At 49.7% G+C, this 11,081-nt stretch overlaps 1 protein-coding gene across 2 annotated transcripts in view; it reads right to left on the bottom strand.

Annotated features, from left to right (window-relative positions):
- Positions 1 to 4,249, bottom strand: part of NUAK2 (NUAK family kinase 2) — a 10,065-nt gene extending 5,816 nt beyond the window's left edge. The window contains exons 1-3 of one of the 2 annotated variants that reach the window (XM_011372994.2): positions 3,308 to 4,243; positions 675 to 826; positions 256 to 321 (exon numbers count right to left, since the gene is read on the bottom strand). In XM_011372994.2, coding sequence (XP_011371296.1) covers positions 256 to 321; positions 675 to 826; positions 3,308 to 3,587 — 498 coding nt within the window. In that variant the 5' untranslated portion in view covers positions 3,588 to 4,243. Of the gene's footprint in view, positions 1 to 255; positions 322 to 674; positions 827 to 3,307 lie in introns of both variants that reach the window. The other variant, XM_023538276.1, reaches the window with a different exon arrangement.
- Positions 4,250 to 11,081: the final 6,832 nt, after the last annotated feature.

Genomic DNA, 11,081 nt, shown 5'->3' with positions numbered 1-11,081 from the left:
CTGGTGGAGGAGTCAAAAGACCTTGGTTCTAGCCCAGGCTCAGCCTCTAGCTAGCCATGGGACCTTGTGCAAGTCACCCCTTATCTTGAGGTCTCAGTTTTCCATACATACAATGAGATAGGAACCAACACGTAAGTCTGGGATTTGCTTGAATCCTCTGGAACCCCTTACGGGCTTAGAGAGACTTGGCTAGGGACGGTGCAGAAAGGCTGGGGAGAAGTGGGAGAGCGGCTGGAAATGAAAAGTGGGGCTCACCTTAATATTCCCACTGGCATCTAGGAGGATGTTCTCCAGCTTGAGGTCCCGGTGGACAACCCCATTCTGAAAGAGGGAGGGAGGAAGGTCAGAGGAAGGTCACCAGGGAGGAAAGGGCATGAGGGCCTAGTCCGGAAAGGGAGGTAAACACAAAGGGGACCGGGTTGGGGGAGCACAGGTAGGCTGGGAATGTCCATCTTTATTGGTACAAAGTATAAGAAATCACAGGCCCTTCCACCCTGGGCCAAGGGACTCAAAGCCAGACACCACATTCCCTAGGCTGAGAGTCCAGAATCGAGTCTTGCCTCTGCTTTGTCTCCCTGTGCTATCCCAGACGAGTCATGGAATCTCTCTGGCTCGAACCAGCCCGGGAGCCCAGGGACCGCCCTGAGGACAGGGCTGGGCGGGTAGCGGCTCACCTGGTGGCAGTAGTGCACGGCAGAGACGATCTGCCGGAAGAAATGGCGGGCGTCACGCTCGCTGAGCCGCTGCCGCTCACTGATGTAGTCGTACAGGTCGCCCCGGCTGGCGTACTCCATGACGATCACGATCTTGCTGCTATTCTCAAACACTGGGGCACAGCAAGGCAGGACATCAGGCCCCACCAGAGTACATTGCTCCCCAACCGGGGTCCACTGGTTGCTCCCTGGACCCAGACCAGGCAGAACCTCCCTCAAGGAATGTCTGCTAATGGGGCAGGAGAGTGGCGAGTAAGGGCAGGAGAAGGGCCTTTGAAGCTCTCAAACCTTCCAGGAGCAATGAGTTAAGACCCAGGGAACTGGCTCACCCTCCCTTTCTTTGGAAGTTCAGGCTTTGGAGGATTCTTAAAACTACCCTGCAAATGCCCAGGAAGGCAGTGACATCACTGGATGAGAATGAAAGGTAGGCTCTCTGGTTCAGAATTTGGTGCTTTTTTGCCTCGTAACCTTGGGCAAATCTCTTCTAGATCCATCAGGAAGAATGCAGGTTTGGGTTTGAATTCTGGCCCCATCACTTATTAGCTGGGTGACCCTGGTAAGTTATTCAACCAGCATTCCTCAGTTACCTCATTTGAGGGGTGGGATAATAATGGCAAACTCTTAGGGCTGGAGTGAAAACTAGACAAAGTCAGTGAGAACTCTGGGACTGGCTGAACAAGCACTCAATAAATGGCACCTTCTGTTATGTTTATTATCAGCGTCCTCATATTTATACTTGACTAATAATGCCCATAAAATGCCTGCCTTGAAGATCAGAAGAGGGATAAAAGTATCAAGTGGTTTGTAAACTATAAAGTACCATAGAGAGCAGAGATATTCATCTCTTCCAATATCTTCGACTTCTTGCCCAGACAACTGCCAGGGCCTTGTCTACAGAAGCAATCAATAAATATTTGATAATTAATTGACTGGGTGGGCTCCTGGCAGTCAGCCTGCCCTAGCTGGCTCATCAACATGTGTAGGAGGGGCCCTCTTGACACCTCGGGCCTTGTCCTGGCTCCAGCCCTCTAAAAAGGTAGGGAATGACTGGTTCACTAAACTGGCCCTTCGGCTGAGTATGTGTCAGAACACGTATGCCCCTGACATCACATCTTTGTGTCAAACGAGTCCTAGGAGTTTGGCTTGCTCAGCCAGTCCCAGAGGCTAGCCTGTGAGAAGGAGCTGAGCAAGGCAGCTTCTCCCAGTAAGAGTCCCAAGTCCCAGGCAGTTGGATACATGGCCAGGAGGACTGAGCTTTTTCCCTAGGGGACAGTGAGTGAGTGGCCCTGATACATGGTGGCTTAGCCTCCTGGGGGTTGCCAAGCTGAGCCTCCACCCCTGTGGTTCTCCATATCTTTGCAGCCTTTGTGCCACGAAATTGGGGGTCAAGAGCCAGCACATTCTGGACAGAAGCTAGGTTAGAGGTCAGTTTCCCCACCTTCCCAGTCCATATCTCCTGAAGGCTGTGACAGGATGGGAACGGAACTGGGGGAGCCCTGCCAGACACAGAGTAACTGTGACGGTCCTATGTCTGCTAAACTTGAAGGAGAAGTCACATCTTGAGTTTCAAAACTAAGTTGCTGGGCCTGGCTGGAGATATACGTGTGGGGTAGAATTCACTCACTCATTCATATACTGCCCCCGCCAACCACCGATACTCTGTCATCTGTCCACTCTTCCCTGGGGGAAATGCACAGAGATACAATTAACTTTCTCAGCCGCTTGCCTGGGCTCCTTGAGGGACAGGCTCAGGCCGTGAGGCTATGTCAGTGGCTCTGCCCTTAGTCTTCCTACGAATAGGAGAGAAGACTCCTCTCCTACTCTTCACCGGGAATATTCAGATAGAGGGCAAAGCCACAGGCTCCCTTTCCTTCCTCCTGCTGCCGCTGTCCCTTGTTTCCATCTAACAGAAAATTATGTAAGGGCTGCAAGCAGACAGGTGTGCGTGGGACGGTGCTCCCCCTCTTTCCCTCGTCACCCTCTCTCACTCATCCTGTTGTCTGGGTCACAGGGAACAGGGCAGCTGGAGTGGAGAGCCAGCACTGATGTCAGAGCAAGAAGAGGCTGAGAGAGATGAGGAGAGGTGGGAGTCAGCCCCATGGCAGGAATGATTCAGACAGAGTACAAGGCAGACTCCAGGAGGCCTGGCTCTTGGGACATATAAAGAATAGCACCCACGTGCCTGAGACAGGTGCAGGTCTATGTATGTTTCAGCCTTCTCATATTGCTGAGGGTCTCACTGGGGTGGAGAGGTTATGTTCAAGTATGGAAAGCCTAACAATGACAACAAAATAGCCTACAATCTGTTGAGTTCCTCCCATGAGCTGAGTACTCGGTGACATTTAATTTGATCTTTACAACTACCCTGTGACATAGGTAGGGTTATCCCACCCAGACACTAAGTTGAATTAGTTCCTGGGTTTCAAATCCAGCTTTTGCCCAACTTGAAAGCCTGTGTATCATTTCTTTGTATCATCTGTTCTGACTGCCTCTACACACACACACACACACACACACACACACACGCACGCACGCACGCACGCACGCACATACGCACATACACACTCTGAGCTTCAAATGGCCCGCCTCTGTACCTTCATGGATGGCAATTATATGGGGGTGGTTGAGTGATGACATGATCTCAATCTCTCGTCGAATGTGCATCAGATCTTGTTCATCTTTGATTTTGTCTTTCCGGATCGACTTGATGGCCACCTGGGAACAGAGAATGCAGGAGAGTGAGCAGGAAGGTCTGGCAGGTATAGGTGTGCCTGAGGATACTCTCAAAGTCCTGACTCTGCAAAAGCTGCAGGATGCACCCAGAGAAACCACTTCATCCTTCACCAGGAAGGTCGAAGAGAGGCTGGAGAGCATCTTCTCTAGAGCAGGTTCTCAGCTGGGGTAGGTGTAGCGCATGTCAGCATGAAGGAATAAGGGCTACAGGTGAACAAGGAAGGTAACAACCTGCATTCGGAAGGCCGACGCTTTATGATTTACGAAGTAAATTTCCCATACTATACCATGAGCACAAGGATTTGCTCACCATTTGATCCCTGACGCCAAGCATAGTGCCTGGCACACAGCAAGCACCGAATAAGTGTTTATTGCATTAGTAAATAAACTGGCACTCACAACTGTCCTGGGAGGTGGACACAGAAGGTATCATCATCCCTATCTACAGGTGAGGAAACTGGTACCCAGAGAGGTTAAATGATCTGCTCAAAGTTATACTGTCACTAACTGGTACAGATATGGATGAACCTTGAAAACATTATACTAAGTGAAATAAGCCAGACACACAAGGACAAATGTGTACAAGTCTAACTATACAAGGTAACTAGAATAGGAAAATGCATAAGGCAGAAGTAAGAGGTTACCAGAGGAGGGGAGAGGTAGAGGTGAGGGTGGCAGGGTGGGGAGGTACTGTTTAATGCGCATAGAGTTTCTGTCTGGGGTGATGAAAAGATTTTAGAAATGCAGAGTGGGGATGGCAACACAACATTGTGAATATACTTAACGTCACTGAACTGTACACTTGAAATGGTGAAAGCAGTGAATTTTCTGTTACATATATTTTACCTCAAAAAAAAAATTGCCAAAAATAACCACCAGTCTCTTCAGTCTAGGTAAGGAACATCCCTCTCCCAGCAACAAGTAAACAAACAAACAACTAGACATTTACAGAGTCCTCGGGGCTTTGTTATCTTGTCTGTAAAGGTGAAAACACCACGTAAGGATTAACCCCCCCACGGTGGGGTTCAGGAAGGGCAGAGTGAGGCAAGAGGATATGAAGAAAGAGCTGCCAAGATGTCAGTTAAGCGAACTGCTCCATCCCACTCAGGACCTTGGTGACAGAAAGGGGAGGATAACAACAGGGCAGGTGGCATGTGAGTGTGATGTGTGCAGAAGATACTGCCTGGGGAGTCAGAGGACCTGGTTCTCCTCCAGGCTCTGTCATTGTCCCCAAGGGTGAGTCCCACCCCCCCTCAGAGCCTCGGTTTTCTTTTCTACGAAACAGGCTCAGTGAAGATGTGTGAGGTGCTTTCCTGCTCTGATTCTGTGAGATGAGCCATACAAATGCCACGAGGCTGCACTGCGGGCATCAGGGGCTCGGCAGGGGTGGGGTGTCACAAGGCTGGTCAGTTCCTGTCAAGTTCTATCTAGGACACAAATGGTAAGTACAAGACTTCCTCTTCATGGGAGATGGGCAAGTTATGAAAAATCTGAAGGCGCAGACTGAGATAAACAGCTCCTCATTCAATTTCCCAAGAGTGCTGGCCTCTCCTCAAGGTTCAGAAGGAAACAGAAAAAAGGAAACCACTGCTGGAAGGGAGGGGCCTCTAATCCTCCCTTTCACAGGGCTCTGGAGGCAGACAATGGCTTCCCGCTCAGGCACAGCAGACAAGAATGCGGAACAGCGGAACAGCGTAATCCGTAAGAGGAGCTGCTCAGAGCCCAGGGCCCGGTCACCCTGGCAACGGGCAGGGAGGGCGTGCCCTCCGCCCTGCTCCTCCCCCAGAGCTGCCTCCCTGAAAGAGGGGAGTCTCAGCTCTCTGCCCCACCTGAGCAGGGAAGCCAATGGCAGCTGGAGGGACCGTCACCATGGAGGTCTCCCCCCAGGATACTGAGGAGGCCCACACTGCAGCTGCAGGTGCCTTCTTCATGCACCCCCGCCTTCTTCTCCAAACCATCCCCATGAGCTGAGCGGAAAAATCCCTGGTTTAGGATTGGACATGGGTGGGATGGGGAGGAAGGGGCTGGAATTCTCCTTGGTCTCTGAGGATTCAACCTGCAGCAATGTCCCTGCACACTCCTCTCTCCAGACCCTTTTTCTCTCTGTGAAGGGAAGATTTTATAAACTAGTTCTTCTCTCTCTAAAATTCTTCATTTTAAAAATCAGACAATAAAGTGCTATGAGCTCTTCAGATAAAGGGCCACAAAAATCATATAAATCACATATCTAATGAAACAACTATTTGAGAACTTAAGATGCACACATATACAAAAACTAGGCACATCTTGGATGTGTAATTGTGTATACACGAATACATACAACGATGGGAGAAATCATCCTAGGCTTAGGAGGCAGAGCTCTCAAGAAGACAAGGCCTAAAAGAAATGAGGTGCCTCCAAAATAAGGGGGTCTGAGCGGTGCTAGAAGAAGACCATGCATGGATAGAGGGTAACAAGTCAAACCCCAAGATCCATTTTTTTCAACTTTGGAAGCCTATGAGTCTAAATCAGAATTATTAATCCTGAACGAACAGCTCCATTCTCCTGCAAGCTTGTGCTCTGGCCTCAGGAGCTGAGTCAAGGACCCTTCACATTAGGTCCTAAGTTATCCACATTAGGTCCTAAGACAGCACAGCTTGGCTGGCACTTCCTAGGAAGGAAACAAGTTATGGCATCGGGCCTCCACCAGACAAAACAGAGTGATGTGTCACTACCTTGGTGGGGCTGGACCACTGTTTCCCAGCCAATTCCAGCCCCATGGCATAGGCCCCTAGCTACCTGCTGGCTGGCCTGTCAAAGTAAATTAGATGTAGCAACAGGCCCAGACAGAGCTCCACACACAGAAAGCGCTCAATAATTGTTTGCTGGTAAACACAAATCACAAATAGATATTTATTAAGTAAGTCACTGGGCTGATCCCTGACTGATAGGACCAGTGCCCAGGCATGGGAGGAGAGTCAACTTCTGTTACAAGGACTAATTTTGAGAGACCTTTGTTCTCACGTGCAAGATAATTGAGCAACCATTCTCTATAATAAAAATATATTAACTAGAGCCAAGGAGGAACCAGCCAGAGGTAGGAAGACCACATGCCAGTAAAATCCTGGTTCATCTCAGTATAATTAATAGTGCCCCTTTTACTCCCCAAAGTACTCAAGATTAGATAACATATGGACACTGTACTCAGAAAGGGCAGGGAACCCAGGCACAACAACGTATGACAGTGAAATGTGAACACCAGATCTGTGGAGTAAGAGTCAAGAGCCCAGGCTGCTCATCCTCATTTGGCCCTATGGAGCGATGCAATTCAAGACAAGTCACTTAAGTGATCCGGTTATCTGGTCTGGCTGGTTTTAACAACTTTACCTGAAAAACGAAAGGGCATTTATTCTCCAAACATCCGCTGGACACCTACTATGTGTTATGCTAGGTGTTAAGACAGCCTCTATGCCAAGGCCCTCAGTCCAGGAGTGCCAATTAAATCAAATCCAGTCTAGTGTGACAAGCACAACAGTTGAGGTTCCTGCCTGTGAGGGGCTCCAGAAGCACCAGAGAGAGCTTTTTTTTTTTTCTTTTTTTGCCTAGAGCAGCAGGGAAAACCACCTGTGGGAAAAAACTTTGTTTTAGATCTTGAAGGATGTGTGGGGTTTGCCAAGCCAAAGAAGGGCAAGAGGGGCACTCCAGGCAGAGAGAGAGGTTTGAGCAAAAGCCAGAAAGAAAGGAACCATTCACAAATTTGCACATCGGGATCTCTAAGCTCCCTTCCAAATGTTGGCACAATGCTAGCATCTTCAGAAATGGGTCACCTGCTATTACACCAGGAAGGCTGTAGCCAAGGATTGTTATAATGGGCTTGTTCAGAGGCCGCATGCTAGATCTATGTTAACAGGCCTGAGCAAAATCCCTATTGATACTGGCCCAGTGATTTCTAACCCCCGCTGCTATGCATGTTGGAAAGGCAGCAGGGCTAATTCCCTACCCTATTTTGCAAATGGCAAACATGGAGTCCATAAAGGTCCACTGACTCTTCCAAGGTTCCCTGACATATCAAGGCAGAGTCAGGATCCAAGATGGAGGAATGCTGCCTGGAGAAGATGCCATCTCAGAACACAAAGCATCCTTGCAGATGCCCTGCCCTCCCTCAAGCTCCTTGCCTCCCACCCCTGGAGAAGGGAATTCCCCACATCCTGCCTTGGGCCAGTCTCTGCAGTACTACCAGCCACCCCCATCCCACTTACAGATATACAAACATGCCAGAGAGATGGGAACTGGGACTCAGTTGGTTAAACACTGTCTCCCACCCCCAAACTCAGATCAGGAACGATCTAAATTCAGCGGAAGATGGCAGAAAAATCTTAGAAAGGGAATATTTAAAAGTTCTGGTTCCACGTCTCCAGAAGGAAGGTGCAAGCTGAGCATCTCTGGTCATAGCTATCACTAGGAGTTGGAGCCAAAATCCTTGACTCCTCTCTGGCCTTTCACAGAGCAGCTGCCATTTGGGAGGCGGGACAAGGAGCTGGAGGATGACCCATTTAGATAATGAAGGAGAGGTTGGGCTGTGCTGTCGTGGGCTGGGCAGAGTGGGGATGGGCCTGTGGGGTAGGGGGCTCAGCATCACACTAAGCCTTCCAGAGAACCAGGCAGGGAGAGGAATGGGCTCCCGGAATAAGGGGAATGTGAGTCCCCTCAATCCCATGCTGTGCCCACCCCTTCTTGCCACCCTCCTGCCCACTCTGCCAGATTGCTGGGCAAGGTGCTTCCCTGCCCAGCCCTCTTGTGTGGTTTGGCCAGAGCCCAAGGACAAGTGTTGCCTGCAGCTGGAGCCTCCTTCCCTGCTACTGAGCAAGCAGGTGCAGGAGGAGCTGGGAGGGCAGCATTATGAAGAAGAGGCCTTTGGCAGCTGGCTAAGTAGGAACCCTTCTCTGGAGCAGGGGCTGAAGGGGATACTAGGACTCTGAACAAAGCAGAGACCAAAGTGGTTAGGCTTAAGGAAGCTGAGCAAACCCATTTTCTGCTCAGGGCAGGACAGACCCAGGATGGGTACCTCCACTCCAGGACAGGGTCGAAGCCAGCCTTGCTGGGATAACAACACTGTGGGTATCAGCTACTATGCTCAGCACTTTACATATATTATCTTATTTAATCCTATGAGAACACCGTAAAATAGGAATTATTATAATCCACACTTTATGGATGAGGAAACTGAGATACAGAGAGGTCACACAGCTGGTAAACAATAGAGCCGAGATTTGAATGCTTGCAGTCTGACTGCGCTAAGCAGCCTTCCTGACGAGGTAAAAACCAGGAATGTAGTATAGGTCAGCCACCCAGGATCCCTCAACAGAGGCAGTGTGTGCGGGGGTGGGAGTTGGTTCTCAGTGACTCCTCCGCTCTCGGCACTGCCTGGAGCTCTGGGAAAGGCAGCTAGCCTCTGAACAAGCCCATTATAACAGAGTTGGAATGACAACGCACTGGGACAAGCCTGGGCTCGACTCAAGGCCAGCTCCCAGACCAAGACTCAGTATTGGTCATCTAGGACTGGGGTGGTCAAATCAGGGGCCTCTGTTGCAGGTGTGCCACTAATCAGCCACAGAATAAGTCACTTCCCCTCCCTGGGCCTCCATTTCCCCATATATCAATGAAGGAATAGGACCATCTCAGTCATTTTCAAACAGTTTGAAATCCCATGTAGCCATCTAATACATAAAAGAGACAGAAGCACCCCTGCTCTAGATTACAATCCTCTTGGGCCCCCTTCATGTTCCTCATGGCACCCCTTGAAGGTGACTTCCATGTGGATCATCCCAAAGGTCTTGGTGGACTCCACCATTCCCAGGCCCCAGCAGGTATTTTTCTCTTTAGGGGGAGGGGTAGTCAGGGAGCTGGAAGAGTCACAGGAGGAAATGTCATTTGGATACCAGGAATGTACTTGGAGACTAGAAAATCCAGAGCAAATATTTGTTTTTCCTTTGATGCCCTCCTGGAGTAGCCATTAGCACTGCCCACCTGCCCTTCCCTCCAGACAATCCCATCTGGCCTTTGATAATCTCATCTAGCCAGGCAGGGAATGGGAAATGTGCTAGAAAAGTGGAGAGAAAATTGGGATGGGAGTCACCCAGCAGGCCTTCCTCCGAATTTAGCCCCCACCAACAATCTCAGTTCATTTTGAGGGAGGTCTTGGATGGCTCCCAGGCCCTTCTCTCCCACTAAGGCACCAGGTCAGTCTCTCTTCCAGGAGGACTCCAGAGGCAGGAATGAGGGTGGGGTGGGGAAGAGGACTCCAGAAATGAGAAATCATGAGCACAGCAGGTAGCTGCTCTTCAAGGGGGAAGAAGACCCCTGAGCGAGTTTCTAGCAGAAGCACAGGGTGGTCTACGGATCAGGGAAGTTCAGAAGGGGTCCCATTCCTACTGATCTTGTCTCCCTGCATACAACAAAAGGCATGAGGCCAGGGAGTGCCTTCTGAATTCTCTCTGTTCTGATGTAACAAGAGCTGGAATCTCTGCCCACAGCCACTGAGGTTTGAAAACTGAAAGCTGGTTTATCTCATTCCAGAATCAATGTGATCTCTCTCTCTCTCTTTCTCCTGCTGGCACGAACACACACATGCAGTGACCCAGGTCAAGAGCCCGATGGGAACTCTAAACTCCCATCTCAGTTTCCTCAGTTTCTGGGTCCCCTAGTCCTCCCAACCCAATGTGCCCCACAACAAGAGGCAGGAGCCATGAGCAGCTATTTTCCAGCTAAGCCCCTGACAAAGTCTGGGCCCAGCAGTCTCAAGCCTGGAGCCTCACCAGGTTTCACACTTTACAGAAAGAGAAAGAAAAAGAAAGCCAGGAAGTATATGATTGCCCAATAGCTGTAACCTGGCAGCAGGCAACTGGGGGCCATGCCAGGCATTAGCAGGAAAAACATCCTCGGTCCTATTGACGGGCCATAAATCCACCTCCTTTCTCCAGCATCCACTCTCCTTTGCCAATGAAATGACTTCCTGAATTCAAACCAGCTACTGGCTGTGAAAGCAAACAATCTGGGGAGGCGACTGCAGCCATAACCAATAGGGCAAACCATAGCCACACACATGCATGTCTCATAACCAGCACTCAACTGGATTTGGCAAAACAATCCCTAGACCACCTGCCCTGATGGGCTTGTTAAAATACAGAGTATTTGCCCCATTCTAGACCTTCAAAATAAAATCCTCTGGGTGTGGAACCAGAGAATAAGTATTTTAAACAAGCACCCCAGGTGATTCCTATGCACATTAAACTCAAGTTTGAGAACTACTGCTACCTAACATTTGGCATACTTGCCATCCTTTCAGGACTGGCCTTTCCAGATACTGATATCAGTTCTCACTGTGGGTTCTACATGTCAGGAACAATTTAAATTCACATTTGCATCTCATTCAATCCTCATAGCCTGTGTGGGAGGCCTTGTTTTCTCCATTTTTGCAGAAGGGGAAACAGTACAGAGATAAACTGCTCAAAGTCCCACAGACTACTACTCCCCATACACACACACCAAAAGCTTCCTAAAACAGCCCCAAAGCCAAAGGTATCTTGGGGCACAGTGGACCTTGCACCAGGGCCTGGTTTCACATTTCCCAGAATAGAAAGCCCATCATAATGGAAC

The sequence above is a fragment of the Pteropus vampyrus genome, unplaced genomic scaffold (genome assembly GCF_000151845.1).
Source record: "Pteropus vampyrus isolate Shadow unplaced genomic scaffold, Pvam_2.0 Scaffold217, whole genome shotgun sequence".
Taxonomy (NCBI): domain Eukaryota; kingdom Metazoa; phylum Chordata; class Mammalia; order Chiroptera; family Pteropodidae; genus Pteropus; species Pteropus vampyrus.
Note: the sequence above shows the minus strand (reverse complement) of the source record. Positions and strands in the feature narration are given on the sequence as shown.